Raw genomic sequence first — 25124 nt, forward strand, 5'->3', positions numbered from 1 at the left:
AAACAGCATGTAGAGTATCACTGGTAGTTCATTGATTATCTTCCATAAAACTTAGCTATAGTTGTGTCAGAATTAATTGTTATTTTTTTTTTGAAAAATTAAATTGTAAAAATCAAATAGAAAAAAATAGAACCAATGTCTCTGTATTGTATTAAGTGGAGATGGATGAAAAGGGTTAACTGCAGTTAATTCAGCGTCCACAAGAGGGCAGCAAAGCGTTCATTAGATTCACAACAGGAGAAACGAAAGTTAGTTTTACCAGTCAGGCGCCATTTTTCTTCTTGTAATCAGAACCTTGCAAAAAAAAATATAAAAATAAAAAGGAGAAGAAAAAAGATGATGCTGGGGCGCGGAGCTAGATCCAGTTAAAACGATGTTGCTGTGAGGGGGGGTCAGAAATGAAACAGGAAGATTGGGATGTTCAGCTGGGGTTGTTGCTGCTACCGCCGCGCCGCCACCGCCACCGTCGCCTCTCTGGCCGGTCTCCTACGGCCCGCCCTGGCCCCGTCCGTCCACCCGCACCCGGGTGGGCCGACAGATTCAGGGCAGCCGCGCAGAGACCTGCGGAAGATTGCAGGAACGATCACGGAAAGGAAGATTTACAGCCGTCTCCAGCCTCCAGCCCGATTTATTCAGCCGCAGAGAGTTCCCCCCCCTCCTCCTCCTCTCTTCTCCCGTCTAGCTGTCTTCGCTCAAAACGCGACCCCTCAGCAGGTAATCTGACTTGATTTAGTATTAGGATGAGTTCTGGATTGGTTTGGTTTATTAGTTTGTTTTTTGTTATAGTAAAAAGGTTGTTTTAAAAAACGGAAGTGGGGGGGGAGGAAAAAGTGGAGCGGATGGCCGCCATGGTCTCAGTAGACTCACCCCCAGCTGCGACCTTCTTCACCAGACGCTCAAGGCGTTTTGCTGGCAGTTGGAGCCCCGGAGATGGTCCGGGGGGGCTTCATGGAGAATCTCTCCTGTTCAGCCCGCTCCCCCCAAGCCTGGGGGGGGTCTCCTCGGAAGCAATTGGGATCCGCGAGAGAACTCGCGTCTGGCTAGCTCAGTCTCCGCCTCTCCTTTTTGTTGGAGCTCAAGAAAAGCAATTTGGGCTGTGCATATCAACAAACCCGAGCTGAAAATAAGCCCGAAATTAGCCATTTCGGCAATATTTGGGTTTTGTTTTGGCCGAATACCGAAACCTGGGAATCTACCCAAAGCTGAATAGGTAATTCCCGAAAAGCTGAATAGATATTTGGCTTTTCGGATTCGGGTATTTGCCTTTGCCCAGATGCACGGGAGAAGGCAGCTTTTTCCCATTTTTCTATCTTTTACTGGTTTTGTTAGGCCCTGATAGTAGGGGCCCTTTTGAGGTAGGGGTTGTGTTATCAGAGCCGACTTGGTCTGACCAAACTATCCATCACCCTTCAGTGGATTGATCTGGATAATCTGGTTAGCAGAAGGGTCATTTTTTAAATTATATATATATATATATATATATTCTTTTTTTGAAAAGGGTACAGAAAAGGAAAAAAGTGAGGGGACAGATGGGGGAAAGATGTACAATTCGTTGTGTGTCCATGCCTGTCAAACCCCGTCTACCTTTCTGCTTTAGTTGTCATTGTTATTATTATTATTATTATTATTATTATTGGTCTTTTTGGAGACACCGGGGTGTGTGGAGGGGAGGGGTGAAGCATGGGGAGCAGGGGAATGGTACTTGTGTTATGATCTTTCAACCCCCATATAGTTTTGCACTATGAGATGGACCAAACACCTATTATAGAGAGTCAGCATCATAGAACAAAAATTTAGTAAAGAGCAGAAGGGTCATTTTTAAAGACGGGGCTCAACCAGTCCCATCCGGAAGGAAATACCGTCCAACTAAAAGCACCAGCTTTAACAGCCACTGATCCGGCTTCTGAAGAAGACTCCTCACCTGCATGGATGAGCAATCTCCTTCAGAAGAGCCGCCTTGGTCATGAATTTGGCTAGCTCTGATATCGCCCTCCCCTCATGAAAACCTGCTCTCAAACTGAATGTCACCCTAAGTCATGACTTTCGTTCTTCCGCACAGTAACCATCTCTTGAAATCAGATTTTAGATGACTATAGATAGACAGCTCGGCTCTTAAATGTCTGGAGGATGGGGCTGACCCTCTTGCTGGCCCATAAAATTGGACCCCCTGTCCCAACGTTCACCAAACTTGGGTGACCATCTAAGGAGAGTCCCTTGCAGCCACGCTGCAAATTTGAGACTCTACCTCCAAAAATGCCCCCACAGGAGCTTTGAAAAAGAATCCCCATAAACTACAATGGACTCTAATTTTTCAGTAAACCCAAAAATAAAGCTGAAATACCCCTTTACTAGTGTGGGTAACTGGCTTATTCTGGGTTTACTGGGAAAATCAGGCCCAATAAACCTGAACCCGAAATTTACCAAGGTTTTTTTTTGCACAATCCTATTATTGTTCTTCTTCTAGGGTTATCCCAATATAGCAGTGATCCACGCACCGAATGGGACCTGAATACATACACCACCCGGGATGAGTTGTTAGGCGCTGTGAGGAGCCTGCAGTACAAAGGAGGCAACACTTTCACAGGTAAACTGCCTTTGTGTTTGTCCTGGGTGTTTGGGTATGGTTGCCAGCCTCCAGGTGGGATATGGAGATCTTCCAGAAGTACAACTGATCTCTAGAGATCAGTTCCCCTGGACAAGGATGTAGACAAGCTGGAACATGTCCAGAGGAGGGCAACAAAGATGGTGAGGGGTCTGGAGACCAAGTCCTATGAGGTAAGGTTGAAGGAACTGGGTATGTTTAGCCTGGAGAGGAGAAGACTGAGAGGGGATATGATAACCCTCTTCAAGTACTTGAAGGGCTGTCATATAGAGGATGGTACCGAGTTGTTTTCTGTTGCCCCAGAAGATTGGACCAGAACCAACGGGTTGAATTAAATCAAAAGAGTTTCCATCTAGACATTAGGAAGAATTTTCTAACAGTTAGAGCTGTTCCTCAGTGGAACAGGCTTCCTGGGGAGGTGGTAAGTGCTCCTTCCCTGGAGGTTTTTAAGCAGAGGTTAGATGGCCATCTGTTAGCAATGCTGATTCTATGACCTTAGGCAGTTCATGAGAGGGAGGGCATCTTGGTCATCTTCTGGGCATGGAGTAGGGGTCACTGGGGGTGTGGGGGGAGGTAGTTGTGAATTTCCTGCATTGTACAGGGAGTTGGACTAGATGACCCTGGTGGTCCCTTCCAACTCTATGATGCTATGATTCTATGAAAATGATTGTTTTGTAGGGTGGACTGTATGGCATTATACCCTGCTGAGATACCTCCTCTCCCCAAACCTCACCATCCCTAGGTTCCACCCCCCAATCTACAGGTATTTCCCAAACCGGAGCTAGCAACCCTATGTGTAGACTTTATAAGCAAACACAGAATGCAAGCCGACAACCACACACAACCTTCTGGGCTCCAGATTTCAAAATAGGCCGTTCTCGGAACAGATGGGTCTCTTTGTGGCCGATTAATTTTAAGCGTTTATATTCCAATTCTCAACTAGGAATTGGTGCCCATGGCAGCTAAAAATATCATTAAAAATCTATTAGAAATCAATAATCCCCGATCTCTAAAATCTCCAAACATAAAAACAATGGGGAAAGAACTTTATAGAGCCAGAAAGATTAAAACCAAACTGTGAGCTACGAGAACTGTTTAGAGCAACGACAAAATCATAACCGTTAGAAACTGGCAAATTGGCCAGATTAAAACAGCAGAAACAAATATAAGATCACCATCTCGATTAAGAAATACGCAAGTTTTCAGAGGGTTGGGGACTGGGGGAAAGAATCTTGCCTGGGAGATTAATTTCAAAGGGAAACCTGGGATAGTCTGTGGCACCAACAGTAAAATGTTTTTTTGGGGGGGTTTTGCCATCAAGTCTTATTAAATTTGCAGATGATACTAAATTGGGAGGGGTAGCAAATATGGTAGAAGACAGAGCCAAGATGCAGGATGATCTTGACAGTCTGGAGAAGTGGGCTAGAACTAATAAAATGCACTTCAACAAAGACAAATGTAAAGTTCTTCATTTAGGTAGGAAAAATCAAATGCATAATTATAGGATGGAGGAGACTTGTCTGAGCAGTAGTGTGTGAGAAAAGGATTTTGGGGTCTTAGTAGACCAAACACTGAACATGAGTCAGCAGTGTGATGTGGTAGCTAAAAAGGCAAATGCAGCCTTGGGCTGCATCAACAGAAGTATAGTGTCCAGATCACGCGAAGTGATGGTATCGCTTTACTCCGCTATGGTTAGACCTCAACCTAGAGTACTGTGTTCATTTTTGGGCACCACAATTTAAAAAAGATGTAGACAAACTGGAACGTGTCCAGAGGAGGGCAACAAAGCTGGTGAGGGGTCTGGAGACCAAGACCTATGAGGAAAGGTTGAAGGAGCTGGGAATGTTTAGCCTGGAGAGGAGAAGGCTGAGAGGGGAGATGATAACCATCTTCAAGCACTTGAGGGGCTGTCATATTGAGGATGGTGCTGAGTTGTTTTCTGTTGCCCAAGAAGGTCGGACCAGAACCAACGGGTTGAAATTAAATCCAAAGAGTTTCCTTCTAGACATTAGGAGGAATTTTCTAACAGTTAGAGTGGTTCCTCAGTGGAACAGGCTTCCTCGAGAGGTGGTGAGCTCTCTATCCCTGAAGGTTTTTAAGAAGAGGTTAGATGGCCATCTGTCAGCAATGCTGATTCTGTGACCTTAGGCAGACAATGAGAGGGAGGGCATCTTGGCCATCTTCTGGTCACTAGGGGTGTGGAGGGGGGAGGTAGTTGTGAATTTCCTGAATTGTGCAGGGGGTTGGACTTGATGGCCCTGGTGGTCCCTTCCAACTCTATTATTCTTCTATTCCAAGTCATGGGTGATTTACGGCAGCCCCATAGGATTTTCAAGGCAAGAGACCTTTGGAGGTGGTTGGCCATTGCCTGCCTCTGCCTTATGAGCCTGGTATTCCTCAGTGGTCTCCCATCCAAATACTTGCCAGGGTTGAGGCTAAGAGAGAGCCAGTGTGGTGTAGTGGTTAAGAGCGGTGGTTTGGAGCGGTGGACTCTGATCTGGAGAACCGGGTTTGATTCCCCACTCCTCCACATGAGCAGCGGAGGCTAATTTGGAGAACCGGGTTGGTTTCCCCACTCCTCCACATGAAGCCAGCTGGGTGACCTTGGGCCAGTCACAGCTCTGTTAGAGCTCTCTCAGCCCCATCTACCTCACAGGGTGTCTTTTGTGGGGAGGGGAAGGTAATTGTAAACCGGTTTGAGTCTCCCTTAAGTGGTAGAGAAAGTCGGCATATAAAAACCAACTCCTCTTCTTCTGTGTGACTGGCCCGAGGTTACCAAGCAAGCTTCCATGGTACGAGCGGGGATTTGACCCGGGGTTTCCCAAGTCGTAGTCCAACACCTTAACCACTACACCATGCTGGCTCTCAAAGTGGATTCTAGTGGTACCTTAAAGACTGTAGTGGAAAGTGCTGTGGAATCACAGCTGCCTTATGGTGACCCCATAGAGTTTTCAAGGCAAGAGACGTTCAGAGGTGTTTGCCATTTCCTGCCTCTGTGTAGCGACCCTGGGCATGGAATCATAGAATAGGAAGGGACCACCAGGGTCATCTAGTCCAACCCCCAGCACAATGCAGGAAATTCACAACTACCTCCCCCCACACACACCCAGTGACCCCTACCCATGCCCAGAAGATGGCCAAGATGCCCTCCCTCTCATGATCTGCCTAAGGTCATAGACTCAGCATTGCTGACAGATGGCCATCTAGCCTCTTCTTGAAAACCTCCAGGGTAGGAGAGCTCACCACCTCCTGAGGAAGTCAGTTCCACTGAGGAACCGCTCTGTTAGAAAGTTCTTCCTAATGTTTAAATGGAAACTCTTTTGATCTAATTTCAACCCGTTGGTTCTGGTCTGACTTTTTGGGGCAACAGAAAACAACTCGGTACCATCCTCTATATGACAGCCCCTCAGGCATCTTTGGTAGTCTCCCACCAAGCACCAACTAGAGTCTTTCCTGTTTAACTTTCAAGATCTGATGAGATCAAGCTAGCCTGGGCCATCCAGGCCGAGGAACCCTTAAAACATAACCACATTTTATTCCAACATCAGGGACTAGAGACCATTTCTCCAGATGCAACGAGTAGATACTCCCTAGGCAGATCTTTTATATGGTAAGCGTAAAAGAAAGGTCATGAAATGCAGGAAATCCAAAGTGAAATGGAATTCAGATCTAATCCAGAAAAATGCAGAGATTAATTGTTAATTTTGTTAAGCTACTTAACACTGGTAAGGATTGGGGAGGCCCAGGTTTTGTTAAACTACTTAACACCTATATTGAGTAAGAAATCCCAGGTCAATCAAGATTAAATCAGTCGGCACCCAGGGCTGGAAAGTTTCCTGATTCTCTGCTAAAACTGGCATCAGAGAATGTGCTCCATCTTCTGAAATTGGGTGGGTAGTAGGGACATTACTGAATTTCATGGACTCATTTTAACTTGAGTATCCCTGCTTCATTTTTTAGTTCTCTCTTGTGTGAGATGAATCCATAAGACTTCTTTTCTTTGTCATCTTCTGTTACTTCACGTGGAGAACTGACTCACATAGTAAAAAGTCACTGGCCATTTATGCATGGCTGTTTCCTCTTCTTCAGGGCTTCGCTTTGATTATGCTTCCACTTTCTGACCATCAGAGGTCGCCTTGCTCTCCCCACGCGTTTCCGTGCATGTTGTCTGCATTTTCTGGATGCTGGCTAAACACGAATCCAGAAAACGCTGGTAAAATGTGCGGAAACGTGGGGGGAGAGCGACCTCTGATGCTTGGAAAATGCAAGCATAATCAAAGCAAAGCCCTGAAGTGAGCGGCGGGGTGACCGCGAGGAAATAGTAATGCGTAAATGGCTTTTGTTTCCTGGGTTGATGAGACATTCTTTAGGCGTTCCATTCTCAGATTCCTAAGCACCTGATTCAGGTCAGGACTGCAGTGTGAAGAGAGAGAGGGGGTTTAAGTCTCCCACTCCCACATTATTATCCTGACCAGAAACAGCCCAGGGTGCCGGGGTGGATGGTATACATGCAGGTTTCCTCCAACAGGGCTCCCTGGAACTGTTTCTGGTCATGAAAGCAGCACCAGCTGGGAAGGATTAAGCCCCCTGCCCCCTCAAAGCCCCTTTCCACCTGAGCACACCTGTCTCCCCTGCGGACTGTGGTCCCAATTAGAATCAGGCCTCTGCACATCTTGAAACTAAGTTCTGAGCATGCAACAGTCAGAGCAAGTGTGGTGTAGTGGTTAAGAGCGGTGGACTCTAATATGGAGAACTGGGTTTGTTTCCCCACTCCTCCACATGAGCGATGGATCTAATTTGGTGAACCAGGTTGGTTTCCCCACTCCTCCACATGAAGCCAGCTGGGTGACCTTGTGCTAGTCACAGTTCTCTCTGAACTCTCTCAGCCCCACCTACCTCACAAGGTGACTGTTGTGGGTAAAGGAAGGGAAGGAGATTGTAAGCTGGTTTGATTCTCCTTAAAAGGTAGAGAAAATTGGCATATAAAAACCAGCTCTTCCTCTTCTCCTTCTTCTTCTCCTCCTCCTCCTCCTCCTTCTCCTCCGAAACACAAAGAAAATGAAGACTTTGTAATGTGTCAATGGCCCTGAATTTTTCCCATCAAAGGTTACTTTTGCATTACTTGCATGCAAAGGGCATAAAACGGAGTAAAAGAGACAGATGAATCAGGAATGCCTGCATTGAAAATAGGGGGAAACTAAACGACTCATGACGACAACATAACAAATGGAAATAAATGAACTCAAGCAGATGTGTAGATCACTAGCTGGGGAGCACCAGATGGTGGCATTATTCTCTGAGTTTTATTCGTTATGGTTTATTGTGCGGCTTTATCATATTGCTATTCTTACTCTTTGATGATGGAAGCTGCCTTGTAAGCCTGAGAGGCAGGGTAAAAATATTCATGCTAAAAACAAATAGAATAATAAATCATTTCCCTTTCTTTATTGTCCCTTGATCTGTCCTCTTCTGGGACATTCTGTCCCGTGATCCAGTGTTTCTCTTTGGTTTTTGGCCAAGGGAAGCGAATGAATCAAAGCCAGGTTGGAGATGAAACACTCACCTGCTTTGTTTCAGAGGGTAGCCATGTTGGTCTGCAGTAGAACAGCTAAATTTAAACCCTGTATGTGTGTGTGTGTTAAGTTCTGTCAAGTCGCTTCTGACTCATGGCGACCCTATGAATCAAAGTCCTCCAAAACGTCCTATCCTTAACAGCCTTGCTCAGGTCTTGCAACTGAGGGCCGTGGCTTCTTTTATAGAGTCAATCCATATCTTGTTGGGTCTTTTTTCCTGCTGCCTTCCACTTTTCCTATCATGATTGTCTTCTCCAGTGACTCTTGTCTTCTCATAATGTGACAGCCTCAGTTTAGTCATTTTAGCTTCTAAGGTTGGTTTGATCTATACCCCACTGATTTGTTTTTTTTGGCAGTCCACGGTATCCCTAACACTCTCCTCCAACACCACATTTCAAAGGAATCTACTTTCTTCCTATCAGCTTTCTTCATTGTCCAGCTTTCACACCCATACATAGTAATAGGGAATACAATGGCATGAATTAACTTGATCTTGGTGGCCAGGGACAAATCCTTACCCTTCAGAATCTTTTCTAGCTCCTTCATTGCTGCCCTTCCCAGCCTCAATCTCCTTCTGATTTCTCAGCTGCAGTCTCCCTTTTGGTTGATGGTGGAGCCAAGGAATAGAAAGTCCTGAACAATTTCAATTGCCTCATTGCCCAGTAGCACCTTTGAAACCAACAAGGTTTTAAGGGTATGAGATTTTGAGAATCAAAACTCCCTTTGTCTGATGCCTCACCAGCTTTGTTGGGACACAAGAAGCAGTTCTGAATTTAACCGTATAGAATGGCTGTGTGTGTGTGTGTGTGTGTGTGTGTGTGTGTGTGTGTGTGAAGTGCCATTGAGTCACAGCTGACTTATGGTGACCCCTTATGGGGTTTTCAAGGCGAGATACTAACAGAGGTGGTTTGCCATTGCCTTCCTCTGCAAAGCAACCCAGGTATTCCTTGGTGGTATCCCGTCCAAATACTAACCAGGGCTGACCCTGCGTAGCTTCTGAGATCTGACGAGATCAGGCTAGCCTGGGCCATCCAGGTCACCTTTAAGTGACAGCCCTTCAAATACTTAAAGAGAGCAATCATGTTCCCCCTCAACCTCCTCTTCTCCAGAGACTAAACATTCTCAAGTCCCTCCACCTTTCCTCGTAGAGTTTTCTCTCCAGGCCCCAAAAAGTATCTGGTTCTTCAGGTTGCTGGTGGGCCTCCTTTCTCATTCCTCCACCAGTTTCCTTACTTATCTACCACCTGCTACATGCAACAATGATTCAATGTAGCCTACCTCACAGGGTTGTTGTGAAATAAAAACAGGCTGCCTTGAACTTCTTGGAAGCACTGTGGTGTCAAACGTTTGTGCCTGGTGATTTTAGAGCTCCTGGTATAACTGGTAAAGTGAGAATTTCTGCTTTGCCCCATGGACCATAACCGTTGCCTCTTCTTCTCCACCACCGGTGGTGTCACGCCTTGCTCTGGAGCCTCCTCCCTTTTGTTCTTTCTTCCTTTGAAGGACTCGCGTTGACCCACGTCTTGGAACAGAACCTGAAGCCTGAAGCTGGAGCTCGGTCAGAGGCTCCCAAATTGATCATCCTCTTGACGGACGGCAAATCGCAGGATGATGCCGGCCCCTCTGCCCAGACCTTGAAGAATATGGGGATCGAGATCTTTGCCGTCGGTGAGTTCACATCCTAAATGTATTGTGTGTGCATTTGTGGGGAATCAAGGCATCTTATGGGGTCTGAGGAGGGGACCTGCTCTGAGCTGATGGGTTCTGCGTATGTGTAAGGATGGGTGTGATCGGGGCACTCCTATGCCCGTACTGCAGAGTGGGGACTCACAGCAATTTGGGGACAGGTTGTCTATCCATACCAAGACCACCACAAGTAAGGCGGAGTCCACCCAACTTCCCTTCATTGGTACTCTGCCCTACATATAGCTTCACCTTTCTTGGGAAGAAGAAGAGTTGGTTTTTATACCCCACTTTTCTCTACTTTTTTTAAGGACTCTCAAACCGGATTACAATCGCCTTCCCTTCCTCTCCCCACAACAGGCACATGATAACCATGTTAAAGTACTTGAAGGGCTGTCATATAGAGAAGGGTGCCTAGTTGTTTTCTGTTGCTCAAGAAGGTCGGACCAGAACCAACGGGTTGAAATTAAATCAAAAGAGTTTCCGTCTAGACATTAGGAAGAATTTTCTAACAGTTAGAGCAGTTCAACAGTGGAACAGGCTTCCTCGAGAGGTGGTAAGCTCTCCTTCCCTGGAGGTTTTTAGAAGAGGTTAGATGGCCATCTGTCTGCAATGCTGGTTCTGTGACCTTAGGCAGATGATGAGAGGGAGGGCATCTTGGCCATCTTTTGGTCACTAGGGGTGTGGGGGGGGAGGGAGTTGTGAATTTCCTGCATTGTGCAGTGGGTTGGACTTGATGGCCCTGGTGGTCCCTTCCAACTCTATGATTCTATGAGGTAGGTGGGGCTGAGAGAGTTCAGAGAGAACTGTGACTGGCCCAAGGTCACCCAGAAGGCTTCATGTGTAGGAGTGGGGAAGCCAACATGATTCACCAGATTGGTCTGTCGCTCCTGTGGAGGAGCAGGAAATCAAACCTGGTTCTCTAGATTAGAGTCCACCGCTCCAACCCACTACACCATGCTAAAGAGTTATGGCACTTCCCTGCTCCTGGCTCTATCTGTCCCATGGCTTCTACTCTGCCTATCGACCACCCTCAGTGTAGGCAGGAAGGTAGAGGAAGCTACACAGTGTCTAGGACTTCATCCACAGTGCATTAGAGGTCCACAACAGCTTAAGAGTTATTGAAGCTCTTTGCATGACCCTTCCATTCTCAGCAGGTAGATCTCTTACTTCACTGAAGCTTACTGTAGCTATCTGGGTACTTTAGCAAACACATTTTATAGACAATCGGGTCCCAGTAAACTGTGCTTATCTCTCACTGTGAGTGGGTGTATACACTTATGAGAGCAAGTAGAACACAACAGGAAAGAGAGCAATAAAATTTTTGTTTACATTTGAGTGTGCCACAGCCGAAGAGAGAAAGATTTGCCCCCCCCCAAACCATCCAGAGATTATGACAAATGTTAAATGTCACATGAACTCACACGAAGCTGCCTTATATTGAATCAGATCCTTGGTCCATCAAAGTCAGTATTGTCTACTCAGACCAGCAGCGGCTCTCCAGGGTCTCAGGCTGAGGCCTTTCACATCACCTACCTGCCTAGTCCCTTTAACTGGAGGTGCCGGGGATTGAACCTGAGGCCTTCTGCATGCCAAGCAGATGCTGTACCACTGAGCCACAGCCCCTTCCCATCAGCTCAGGTCTAAACGCCATCTGTATTCAAGTGCAACCCTGTAACCACTGTGCAGCACTGTCTCCATAGCCAGTGTGGGAAAGGGTTGCTATTACACTGCGATCTTTACGCCAACCCTTTAAGGTAAGTATCTCCTTCTTGTGGATGGCCTATAGACGTGGGCTGAGGCAAAGTGGTTTTAGAGGAACACATGAAGCTGCCTTATACTGAATCAGACCGTTGGTCCATCAATATCAATATTGTCTACTCAGACCGGCAGCGGCGCTCCCGGGTCTCAAGCAGGGATCTTTCACATCACCTACCAGCCTAGTCCCTTTAATTGGAGATGACGGGGATTGAACCTGGGACCTTCTGCATGCCAACCGGGTGCTCTACCATTGAGCCAGAGCCCCTCCCCATTTCCTTAGGTCTGTGTAGTGAGTGCATGGTACAGGTGAAACCAGAACTGTGGATATGTTCTTTTGTGGATATGTTCTTCAACCGCTGAACCACTGATTACAGCGAATTTCGTGCTACTCGTCGGATTCTCTTGTGCCATTACAGACATCACTAGCCCTCATCTGGCCCTCAATCACAAAAGCAATATAATGGGGGCAAGGCAGGTGGTCTGTATGGTCAGGGGGCTCCTGTTTGTAATTGGAGAAAACATGAAAATTATCCCAACTCAAACCCCTAAAATACCTTTATGAGAGCTGACTAATGGCATTTATGCATGGGAGGTTTCCCTTGGATTTCCCTCTCTCTAGACTTGCAGTTTCCCCATCCGAATTCTCAAAACTGTGCATGGGGGGCTTATTGTTGAGTTCTGAGAATTTGGATGGGAACAATGTGCATCTAGAGAGCAGCAAATCCAAGGCAAAACCTCCCATGCATAAATGGCCTAAGTTAAAAGGGAAAAGCTGGGGCAGGAGAAATTACTTTGTTCAAGTCTCCAAGAGTTTATAGGACCCCGCAGAGGGAGATTTCAGCGGGCGAGATGAGATTTCCAACTTGCTCCCCGTTATTATTCACAAGAATTCAGCTTATTTTGGGTACCCATCTCAGCTCCTGACAATTCGTTTTAAAGGAGTGAAAAACGCCGACGAGGCAGAGTTGCGCCAGGTGGCCTCCGAACCTTTGGAGCTGACGGTGTACAACGTCCTGGACTTCCCCCTGCTTAGTTCCCTGGTTGGCCGGCTTACACGGGTCTTGTGTGCGAGGATCAAGGAGAAGAACAAGGAGGAGAATACAGGTGAGCCCAACGTCCAGGTCTTTGTTTTGCTTCCTGACTGGCCAAGCTGTCGTTTCCTGCCCATAAAGAAGTGCTACCTTCCACAGACACACAAACGCACACAATTTAAGAAGGATGTAGACAAGCTGGAAAGTGTCCAGAGGAGGGCAACAAAGATGGTGAGGGGTCTGGAGACCAAGTCCTATGAAGAAAGGTGGAAGGAGCTGGGTATGTTTAGCCTGGAGAGGAGAAGACTGACAGGGGATCTGATAACCAACTTCAAGTACTTCAAGGGCTGTCATATAGAGGAGGGTGCCGAGTTGTTTTCTGTTGCCCCAGAAGGTGGGACCAGAACCAACGGGTTGAAATTAAATCAAAAGAGTTTCCGTCTAGACATTAGGAAGAATTTTCTAACTGTTGGAGCGGTTCCTCAGTGGAACAGGCTTCCTCGGGAGGTGGTGAACTCTCCTTCCCTGGAGGTTTTAAAGCAGAGGCTAGATGGCCATCTGTCAGCAATGCTGATTCTATGACTTTAAGCAGATGATGAGAGGGAGGGCATCTTGGCTGTCTTCTGGGCATGGAGTAGGGGTCACTGGGGGTGTGGAGGGGAGGTAGTTGTGAATTTCCTGCATTGTGCAGGGGGTTGGACTAGATGACCCTGGCAGTCCCTTCCAACTCTATGATTCCATGATTCTATGATACCTCCTCTTGAATTCTAAACTAACAAGGGTGCTAAGCAGAACCAACACCTTAACCACTACACCACACTGGTTTTCAAAGTGGACTCTAGTGGTACCTTAAAGACTGTGGTGGAAAGTGCTATGGGATTACAGCTGCCTTATGGCAACCCCATAGGGTTTTCAAGGCAAGAGGTGTTCAGAGGTGGTTTGCCATTCCCTGCCTCTTTGTAGCAACCCTAGACTTCCTTGGTGGTCTCTCATCCAAGTACTAACCAGGGCCGACCCTTCTTAGCTTCCAGGATCTACTGTGACACCACACATTATGAAGCACCTGTCTGCCATTCACACTTGCAGGTGATCCAGTAAAAACTGCTCCAGCGAACAGCGGTGCCTACCTGAGCCCAACCAACCTGGTTGTCAAAGAGGTGACTTCCAGAAGCATGCACCTCATCTGGAAACCTCCAGTGATACCACCCAAGAAGTACAGAGTGGTCTACTACCCGTCCAGAGGTGGGATCCCCAAAGAGGTAAGCAAGCCCATGTTTTGAAGGCATGAACCTGGTTAAATCAGCCAAAGGGCAAGAAAATGCTGCAAGAGTATTAATCTGCCATAGCGCTGGCTTCTAAGCAGGGCTGTGCAAAAAAAAAAAAAAAAATCAGTAAATTTCGGGATCGGGTTTATTTTTGTGGTAAACCCAAAATAAGCCAAGTACCCATAGCAGAAAATTTTGGGAAAACTCCGTTTCCCATGAATCTTCCAATGGGCCTGCACAATTGCACAGGGCCTGCACAATTGCACAGGCCCATTGCAAGCATTAATGGAAAACAGAATTTCCCCATGATTCTTTGGAGAGGAAGCTGCCATTTCACCAAATTCGCAGAGTAGCTGCAAGGGACTCTCCTTGCATGAACCTTAAATTTGGTAAAGTTTGGGGCGGGGGTCCAATTTTATGGGGTTCTGAAGGGGTCAACCCCCTCCTCCATAGAGAAGCAGTTTACAATGCTTCTCTATGGAGGAGGGGGATGACCACCAAACTTCACCAAACTTCGGGGTTCGTGCAAGGAGAGGCCCTTAAAACCTTTCCAGTCATGGAACATATGCATTTTGGCCAAAGAATTTGTGCATTTGCAGATGATTCAGAGAGATGCACTAGGATATTTAGTTTACATGGGTGGACCACTGGGACATAAGTGCGCTACATGGGCTAAGAATATATATGTCCAAGAACACTGTTAATTGCAGGGAAGATAGACAGTGCTAAGCCAGCTGACTTACTGGGGAGCTTGTTCCACCATTACTGAACATCAAGACATCGAAAGAATCCTAAGGGCTTCCTTGGAGTGGACTTTCTGAAAACCAGTACAGAATGTTTGAGGCAGCTAATGGAAAGCTGTTTCTCATAAATCAACATATAATAGGGTAAAAAATCTGGGTGTTTTGGCGGAAGGCGAGTGTGGGGTAGTGGAGAAGTGAGAGTTCTAGTGTACACCAGCATCCGTGTAGAGATCACTATTAAAAAAGTTGCAGGGCAGGAAAGCGTGCTACAAGAGAGGAGGGAGAACTGGTGGTGTCTCTTTTCTGGATTGTTCTCATTAGGAACGCTGTGCTACTGTTATAACTTGCAATGATTGTTTTCTCTTGTTGAGCACCCATGTATGGTCGCATTGATCCTTGGTGCGCAATTTAAAATGAGCTGCAATTCGGGTCATTTTTCATCTCCACGGTTGGTGGCATTTCCTCATCGCTTAGGCAGCGAGCTGGTGATTGGCACACACTCAACAATTTACTGGATTGCTGGGGTGGAAGGAAGTCAAACTTTTCTTAGTGTTTTGTTTCAGCTTGGGAAACGGCAAAAACTACTGTTCCCTTCAGCCCCTGCAGTAGGTCATAGTAGGGAAGAACAGTTTACAGAAGGATTCCCTATGTTCCCTATGGTACATCCCTCCCCTCCCCTCCAGAAAGGCTTGGGAAAGAAGGGGAACTGGCAAGGAGATGGACAGGTGTATGCATTTTGCATAGGGTTGCCAACCTCCAGGTGGCGGCTGGAGATCTCCTGCTATTACAACTGTTTTCCAGCCAATAGAGATCAGTTCACCTGGAGAAAATGGCCGCTTTGCCCATTGGACTCTGTGGGATTGAAGTCCCTCCCCTCTCCAAAACTCCACCCTCCTCAGGCTCCCCCCAAAAAAATCTCCCAGTATTTTCCAACCCGGAGCTGGCAACCCTAATTTTGCAGGAGCCTTGTTGAACAATCTCAGACATTTATGGCCTGTTGAGCACTCATAAATGCCCATCAAACATTTTTAAGTTAGCTAGGAATGGCCGCAGATAAAGTGAGTGGCGTTGGATGAAGCGCAGGGGTGTTGTTCACCCGTCTCTACTTCTGACCATGTGACTAATCGAGCCTCTTTATGTTTGCAGGTAGTTCTAGATGGTTCTGCCTCCTCTGCACAGCTCTTCAATCTCACATCCCACACCGAATATCTGGTTTCGGTATTTCCCATTTATGAGAACGCGGTCGGAGATGGACTCCGAGGTATCACCTCGACATGTAAGTCCAGAATCAATGGTTGGTGTTCAGTGTATGGGAAACCCCACTGGTAACTTCATCCTGACCCCACTGAACAGGAGTACCCTTCTGGATAGCATGTTAGGGTTGTGAGCTGAGAAGAAGAGGAGGAGTAGGAGTTGGTTTTTATGTGCCGACTTTCTCCGGCTTACAATCACCTTCCCTTCCCCTCCCCACAACAGACACCCTGTGAAGCAGGTGGGGCTGAGAGAGTGTGTCTAGCCCATGGTCACCCAGCTGGCTTCATGTGGAGGAGTGGGGAAGCAAACCCAGTTCACCCATGTGGAGGAGTGGAGAATCAAACCCGGTTCTCCAGATCAGAGTCTTAACCCCTACACCACGCTGGCTCCCTCGAGGCACCTTGCACTCGTGGTTGTTGGGCAAGTTCCAGGGAGAGGTGTTGAAGGACTGGGGCTCTGCCCCACGGCTGTTAAGCTGTGGAGTTTGTGTATTTTGCACCCCATCTTTTTTTTTTTTTTAACATGGAAGCTCCCAGGGAATAAAACACAATAAAAATAAAATGAAGTGGCCAGATTCTTGACTGGCACTGGAACCTGGGGAACGTTCAGTGGCTAACAGAAAGCATCCAGTACATAAAGACCTTCATTGGCTTCCAATTTCTTTCCGGGCACAGGGCACAGTGTTGGTTTTGACCTACAAAGTGCTAAGCAGTCTGGAAAGGACAGGGTAGAGAAAAGGCTGCATGCTCCCATAGGAACCTTTGCCTGCCAATTAAGAACTCCCTCCCCACGCCAGATCTGCCTGTTGCTCTTGTTACTAGCTTCTGAACCCCCGAGCCAAATCCACCGTGTTTGCTTTTCATAACATCAGAACGTGCCTGTGATTTGCCTCCTTTTAATTATTCATGGTTTCTTCCTTCTTCCTCTTCCTCCTCCTCCAGTTTTGCTTTAGTTGATTTTAAGGCTTCGTTTTTTTCAGCCACTTTAAGGTCTGCTTTAGTAGAGAGGTGGAATTAAAATTAGGCTTGCTGACTCCAGGTTGGGAAATTCCTGGGAATTTGATGGTGGAGCCTGGGGAGGACAAAGTTTGGGGAAGGGAGGGACCTCAGCAGGGTCTAATGCCATAGAGTCCACCCTCCCAAGCTACCATTTTATCCAAGGGAACTGTTGTCTGGAGATCAGCTGTAATTCCAGGAGATCTCCAGGCCCCACCTGGAGGTTGGCAACTCTAGAAAACTGCCTAAACAAAGACCTAGTGAAAGCATATCCATCGTCTTTGCTGGCCTGCTTATATACCTCAATAGCATCCAAATACAGAAGAATCACAACATATGGTATGGGGTGCAAACGTTTTCTCTCTGAGATCTTTGTTCATTCTAAGGTCATTTGTGCATGGGAGTTTTACCCGACGTTTGTTGCTGGCTGGACCCACATTTTCCTGTTGGGAATCTCTGCACCAGCAGTCTCCAAGCTCAAGTCCCCGCCCCTTGAAATGCTGCTTTGTAATTGGCTTACTTCGCACTGCTTACTGTGAGAGAAAATCCACCCCCCCAAAAAAAAACCAATTGCCGCATAAAAAAGTATTTTAAGAACAAAAACCAAAAAACCAGAGCAATCTGAAAGGAAGGGGGGAAGAAATCCAAGCCTTGGTTTGAAGAAGCCTTTCTTTTGCTTAGAAAGAGCCCTGAGGAGGCATGAAGCATTTGGATCCCTGCCTCTTTACACCTTGCTTTGTGATCGGCTGTGAGAGAAAGCCAGCTTTTGTGTTCAGTGATTTGCCTTCTGCATGGAGCTTTCAGCCGGGCTGAGCTCAGGGGAGAGGGAAGAGTCGGGTTAACAGAGGAACGGGAAGACCCAGACATTGCGAGGGTTGGTAGCAAGGCCATTTCTAATGGACAGAAAGCTCATGCAGAGCTCCAAGGGACAGGGGGCAAACGTGAGTCCAAGTACCCTTGCATAAATGATCTAAAAGGCAAAGCAAGTTTCTAGCCCTCAAGGCTGCTAAAATAGGCTTGAAAGCATGCTGGCAATGTGTGGTCAAATCCTATAAGCCAGAGGAAAGGGGCGGAGCTTCAGCGCTGAGCCGTTGTCCTTTCCTCACGACAAGCATAAGCGGAATCAGTTCTGCTGAAGAAATACAACTACAATTTAAACAAAAAGATCTAGGGGCCGTGGCTCAGTGGTGGAGCATCTGCTTGGCATGCAGAAGGTCCCAGGTTCAATCCCCAGCATCTCCAGTTAAAGGGACTAGGTGATGCGAAAGACCTCTGCTTGAGACCCTGGAGAGCCACTGCTGGTCTGAGTAGACAATACTGGCTTGGATGGACCAAGGGTCTGATTCAGTATAAAGCAGCTTCAAGTGTTCATGTGTGCTAGATTTGCAAAACGTTTCTGGTTAGGGAAGCCAGGGATGCTGCATTTGTAACAGCAGAGTGTGCATGGTTTTGCTCATTCTCAGGGTTTTAAAATAAATAAATAAGCAAGATCTTTGAGGTTTTGCTGTGTAGAAATCATGACATATCATCTGTCCCCCCTTTTTCTCTTTATCACCTTGTAGCACCTTTGTCTGCTCCCCGTTCCCTACGAGCCTCTGAAATCAGCCACAACAGTATAAAACTGACCTGGCAGCCAGCAGATGGAGCTACTCAGTATCTGGTCCTTTGTTCTTCAGCACCCAGCGGTGCCAACGATGATACTAAAGAGGTAAAGAGTATTTTTGTTGTTGTTGTTCTACTGGCATCACAAACTTTGAGCCTCTTAACAATCTAGGAATTATGGCTAGAAGGCGATTTTTTAAATATATGAGCAATTTTAAACAGGTGATGTGTGTTGAAGGAGCTAGAAAAGATTCTTAAGTGTAAGGATGTGTCCCTGGAAACCAAGATCAAGTTAATTCATGCCATCGTATTCCCTGTTACTATGAAAGGGTGTGAAAGCTGGACAATGAAGAAAGCTGACAGGAAGAAAGTAGATTCATCTGAAATGTGGTGTTGGAGGAGAGTGTTACGGATTCCGTGGACTGCCCAAAAAACAAATCAGTGGGTTATAGATCAAATCAAGCCTGAATGAACCTTAGAAGCTAAAATGACTAAACTGAGGCTATCATACTTTGGTCACATTATGAGAAGACAAGAGTCACTGGAAAGACAGTCATGCTAAGGAAAGTTGAGGGCAGCAGGAAAAGAGGAAGACCCAACAAGAGATGGATGGACTCAATAAAGGAAGCCACGGCCTTCAATTTGCAAGACCCGAGCAAGGTTGTTAAGGATAGGATGTTTTGGATGACATTGATTCATAGGGTCGTCATGAGCTAGAAGCGACTTGATGGCACTTAACAAACACACACACACACAATGTGTATTCTGAAATAGTTCACGAAAGCTTAAGCTGGATGAAAATCTTGTTGGTTTTTAAAGTGCCACAAACCCCTGGATTTCTTATTGCTGCCACAGACAAAGCCAGCGACTCTTCCAGAATTATTACCATACTGTTCTTAAACATAAGATAAAATAACATAAGAACATGAGAAAGGCCATGCTGGATCAGACGCAGGTCCATCAAGTCCAGCAGTCTGTTCACACAGGGGCCTACCAGGGGCCTCTAGGAAGCCCACAAGCAAGACAACTGCAGCAGCAGCATCCTGCCTGTGTTCCACAGCACCTAATATAATAGGCATGCTCCTCTGATCCTGGAGAGAATAGGTATGCATCATGACTAGTATTCATTTTAACTAGTAGCCATGAATAGCCCTCTCCTCCATAAGAACATAACAAAAGCCATGCTGGGTCAGACTGAGGCCCATCAAGTCCAGCAGTCTGTTCACACAGGGGCCTACCAGGGGCCTCTAGGAAGCCCACAAGCAAGACAACTGCAGCAGCAGCATCCTGCCTGTGTTCCACAGCACCTAATATAATAGGCATGCTCCTCTGATCCTGGAGAGAATAGGTATGCATCATGACTAGTATTCATTTTAACTAGTAGCCATGAATAGCCCTCTCCTCCATAAGAACATAACAAAAGCCATGCTGGGTCAGACTGAGGCCCATCAAGTCCAGCAATCTGTTCACACCGTGGCCAACCAGGTGCCTCCAGGAAGCCCACAAACAAGACGACTGCAGCAGCATTTTCCTGCCTGTGTTGCACAGCACCTAATGTAATAGGCATTCTCCCCTGATCCTGGAGAGAATAGGTATGCATCATGGCTAGTATCCATTTTGACTTGTAGCCATAGATAGCCCTCTCCTCCATGAAAATAGAACCGGAGCATGGAATTGTGCCACTGTGTTGGAGCAGCGTCTCTCCAATCGGGAGACTGGACAATCTGCATGGACCATGTTCTGAGAAATGTGGGCTAAGCCAAAAAAGCAAACAAAAAACGCCCACTTAGGAAATCCACCGGCATAACTAATATTTAGTTTCCAGGTAGTTCTTCAAGCTGGGCAGAAGGTGGCAGCAAATCGGCTGTAATGGACAGGGGAGGTGAGCTGAGAAGAGTTGACATAAACAGAAAATTGTTTCCACGAAGAGGACTCTGTAGGCAGGTGTGCTCCGGCGATCTAGGCGGACATTGCAACCTGTCAATGCAGCTCTGGCTGAGGATCCCCAGACACCTTCCTTCTGTCATCCTTGGGAGTTTCTGCCTTAATGGGTCAAACGTTTTGAAAGACCAGGCAAGGGTGGGAGATTTTTGGCCAACTCTTGCCTCTTTCTCTGGCTCTTTGCCCTTTAGAGACTGCCTCTGGGTTTGGCGGTTCCCATCGTCCCTGTGAATTTGTTTGGGAGCCAGTGTGGTGTAGTGGTTAAGAGCGGCGGACTCGAATCTGGAGAACCGGGTTTGATGCCCCACTCCTACACATGAAGCCAGCTGGGTGACCTGGGGCTAGGGTTGCCAGGTCCCTCTTCGGCACCGGCAGGAGGTTTCGGGGGGTGGAGTCTGAGGAGGGCGGGGTTTGGGGAGGGGCTTCGATGCCATAGAGTCCAATGGCCAAAGCGGCCATTTTCTCCGGGTGAACTGATCTCTATCGGCTGGAGATCAGTTGTAATAGTGGGAGATCTCCATCTAGTATCTGGAGGTTGGCAAGCCTACTTCGGGCTAGTCACAGTTCTCTCAGAATTCTCTCAGCCCCACCTACCTCACAAGGTGTCTGTTGTAGGGAGGGGAGGGAGATTGTAAGATGATTTGAGACTCTTTAAAGGTAGAGAAAAGTGGGGTATAAAAGCCAGCTCTCCTCCTCCTCCTCCACCTCCTCCTCCTCTTCCTCGGAAGCCTTCTGTGTGCTATCACTTCATCCACTGGCAGTTGATTACTCATTGAGTGGCAGCGTATTTCCTTTGTCCTTCCTGAATCTATTGCTTTATCAACTTCATTGTGTGCCTCCAAATCCTAATATTATGGGAGAGTCTGACAAAATACTCTTCATTTTGTCATATTATATATATCAGGGGCTCCCACCGTGATACCTGTGGGAATCGTGGTGCCCACTGGTACTGGTCCTGGCACTCGCCACGTGTTTTTTAGAACATTAGCAGGGCCAGGTGGGGCTTTGGCCCAGCTCAGCTTCTGATTCTCCACTGGAGATCTGACTGGCAGGTCAAAAGGCATCCTGTTAAAAAGAGCTTCTACCTGAAATGTTAAAAAGGTACTATTAGTTTTCTGCATGACCTGGCTCCCTGACATTTTGTGGTTGGGTCTGCCTCCTGTGGCAGCCGTTTTCTTGTTGCACCTTCCACCTTGTGTCAGAATCCCAAAGTTTACAGACTCCTAGAGGCTGAGGACTCTTGATATATATTTTATATTTCTGTCTATCTCATTTTTATCCCTCCATGGCATGACTCTTCATGCCTCCATTTTATTTCGTTAGGATGAGAGAAAGTGGTTGGCATGGAACTACTCACTGAGACTGAGGGCAGAGCAGTGATTTGAATTCACATCTCCCCAGTAATACTGACTCTCCTGCAACATCACACAGCACCAGCCCAATTAAGGGATCGTAGTCAGCATTTCCTAATGTTGAAGGGGGATTTTGGGAGCTCTCGTGCAAAAGAAGAAGAAGAGGTGTTTTTTACATGCCAACTTTCTCTACCACTTAAGGAAGAATCAAACCAGCTTACAATCGCCCTCCCCACAACAGACACCCTGTGAGGTAGGTGGGGCTGAGAGAGCTGTGACTAGCCCAAGGTCACCCTGCTGGCTTCGTGTGGAGGAGTGGGGAAACCAACCCAGTTCACCAGATTAGCCTCCGCCGCTCATGTGGAGGAGAGGGGATTCAAACCCAGTTCTCCAGATCAGACTCCACTGCTCCACACTGCTGGCTCTCCCAATGTTGTAAGACCCTCCTTTCCCATCTGTGCCAGTGAAATGGGTTGGGAACAGGAAGTAGAGCCAGTGTGGTGTAGTGGTTAAGAGTAGTGGACTCTAATCTGGAGAACCGGGTTCGATTCCACACTCCTCCACATGTAGGGTTACCAGTTCCAGACTGGGAAATACCTGGAGATTTTGGGGGTGGGGTTTGAGGAGGGTGGGGTTTGGAGAGGGGAGGTACTTTGATGCCATAGAGACCAATAGCCAAAGTGGCCATTTTCTGCACGGGAACTGATCTGTGTTGCCTGGAGATCAGTTGTAATAGCGGGAGATCTCCAGCCACCACCTGGAGGTTTGCAACCCTATGAGTGGCAGACTCTAATCTGGTCAACTGGGTTTGATTCCCCACTCTTCCACATGAAGCCTACTGGGTGACCTTGGGCAAGTCACAGTTATTTCCAGACTCTCTCAGCCCCACCTACCTCACAAGGCACCTGTTGTGGAGAGAGGAAGGGAAGGCGATCGTTAGCTGGTTTGCAACTCCTTAAAAGGTAGAGAAAATCAGGGTATAAAAACCAACTCTTCTTCTAGATACAGCTGAAGACTTGTTGGGCTTTATTGTAACAGACGGCAGGATTTTAACATTTGTTTGTTCTCGTTTTTAGGGGGTTTCTCTCTCACTTCTCTTTTTTTCTCTTGTATTGTCAGGTGAAAGTCGAAGAGACTGAAGTTCTGCTCGGGGGTTTGGCTCCCAGTACGGAATACTCACTAGCTGTGTATGCCATGTATGGAGAAGATGCTAGCGACCCCGCAAGTATTCAGGAAACCACTCGTAAGTCATGGTCTTTCTTTCCATGCATGTGTCTTAACATTAGGGTCTGGAGGTGCCAAGATAAGGAAGACCTTGATAGGGTTCTGTTGAGCCAGGTGGAAGTCCTCTCCAGATCTGGTCCAAGTCCAACGGAGGCACAACTACACAGACTACAGAATGTTCAGACCATCTATGAGGGGAAGGAGCAGGAATCATAGAGTTGGAAGGGACCACCAGGGTCGTCTAGTCCAAACCTTACACAATGTAGGAAATTCACAACTGCCTCCCCCCCACACCCCCAGTGACCCCTACTCCATGCCAAGAAGATGGCAAAAAAAAAAAAAAAAAAAAACACCAACCCTCCAGGATCCCTGGCCAATCTGGCCTGGAGGAAAATAGATTCCTGACCCAAAAGTGGCTAACAGCATGACCCTGGGCATGTCAGAAAGGGCCATGAGAGCGGAGCACTGACACAACCCTTCCTGTCCTCCCTCTCATGATCTGCCTAAGTTCACAGAATCAGCATTGCTGACAGATGGCCATCTAGTCTCTGCTTATAACCTCCAATGAAGGAGAACCCACCACCTCCTGAGGAAGCCTGTTCCACTGAGGCATATTTGGGAAAATACCTTGAAATATGACCATAGCTACCATGGTTTTCCTGGAGGGATGCTGAGATCTGGGTTTTTGTTCGGCTTCTGAGGATTTCCTAGGAGCAATCTTCAGCCCCTTTGCTGAACTCCAGTTTTTTTACTGGACAGAAACTACGAAAGTTAAGTTAGAGTCAAACTTGCAATGTCGACGACCTCTAAACGGCGACTTTGTATGTTGCAGTGGCCCTGAGCCCTCCACCGCGCCTGAGTTTCTCAGATGTCAGCCATGGCTCAGTCAGGGTCAACTGGGAGGCGACTTTGCGAGCCGTGAAAACTCACCGGGTGACGTACATGTCCAGCAGGGGGAGCAACACCGGGGAGGTGAGTGACCATAAAGACAAAGGGATTGCTTCCCTAGATGGGCATGAGATCCATCTAAGCCAGGGGACGCCAGCCTTTTTGAGCCTGGGGGCCCATTTGGAATCCTGACATGGCATGGTGGGCACAGCAGCAAAATGGCTGCCGGAGGAGGCGGAGCCAGCCGCAGTGTGGCTGCCCCAGCTTAACTTCAGTTACACAGTGCAGATCCTTGTGCTGCCGACATAATTTTTTAAAAATACAGCCAACCAAATCTCCAAAAGTCAGTCAGAAGCCTTGCTGGGCAAAAGCCCTACCTGGCTCCAGCTACTTCCCAAAAAAACTTGGCAGGCGCTAGAAATGGTGTCGGCAGGCGCCTGGAGGTTGGCAACCCTACCTGCAAAGTGATGCCTGGTTGAAAGCAGAAGAGGGGAAAGAGAAGGGGGGGCACACCTAAGTGGTGTGTGTGTGAGGATCCAGGAGGACACACACACACTATGAATGCTATGGGCCCACTACTTATAGTAGAAATGAGCCCCGAGGCTGCATGATGTAACTGACAAACAAAAGATTTGCCAGGGACAAAGATTTTAATTACTCCTCTAATACTGTCGACAAAAGGCTGTATTGGGTGTGAGGGTCATGTCAGGATGTTTTGGAATACCTGCGCTGGCTGGATTAATGGCTGGTGATGACTTTAGTGTAGATTTTCAAATGTGTGTGTAGCTGTCTGAGAAGTTTCCCAGGAAGGGTGTGAGTGAAGCAGGAGATGGCTGACTTAATCTCTTCTGCATTGATGGCTGAGGCTTGAGGTTGTATCGGATATGCAAAGAGCTAGCCAGCACTTCCGGAATAGCCCTGATTCCTGATGGGATAAAAGTTTCTCCCTATCAGTTCCAGGTGTCTGCTCAGAGTGCTTCATTAAATATGCGAGGGAGGCTGCTTTACTCCTCATTGTTCTCAGCCTTTCACACCTGGAGGCCAGGGAAATGTAAATGACCCATGACTGCCTGACAGCTTCCAAGTAGGGTTGCCAGGTCCCTCTTCACCCCTGGTGGGAGGTTTTTGGGGCGGAGCCTGAGGAGGGCGGGGTTTGGGGAGGGGAGGGACTTCAATGCCATAGAGTCCAATCGCCAAAGCAGCCATTTTC

The 25124-nt window shown here is 47.3% G+C and overlaps 1 protein-coding gene across 1 annotated transcript in view; it reads left to right on the top strand.

Moving 5' to 3' along the window:
* Positions 1–25124, top strand: part of COL20A1 (collagen type XX alpha 1 chain) — a 156446-nt gene that overhangs the window by 27419 nt on the left and 103903 nt on the right. The window contains exons 7-14 of the mRNA XM_056844904.1: positions 2465–2584; positions 9679–9843; positions 12559–12723; positions 13737–13909; positions 15805–15934; positions 18470–18615; positions 22922–23045; positions 23859–23998. Coding sequence (XP_056700882.1) covers positions 2465–2584; positions 9679–9843; positions 12559–12723; positions 13737–13909; positions 15805–15934; positions 18470–18615; positions 22922–23045; positions 23859–23998 — 1163 coding nt within the window. The remainder of the gene's footprint in view (positions 1–2464; positions 2585–9678; positions 9844–12558; positions 12724–13736; positions 13910–15804; positions 15935–18469; positions 18616–22921; positions 23046–23858; positions 23999–25124) is intronic.

Source organism: Euleptes europaea, chromosome 2, assembly GCF_029931775.1.
Source record: "Euleptes europaea isolate rEulEur1 chromosome 2, rEulEur1.hap1, whole genome shotgun sequence".
Lineage (NCBI taxonomy): Eukaryota > Metazoa > Chordata > Lepidosauria > Squamata > Sphaerodactylidae > Euleptes > Euleptes europaea.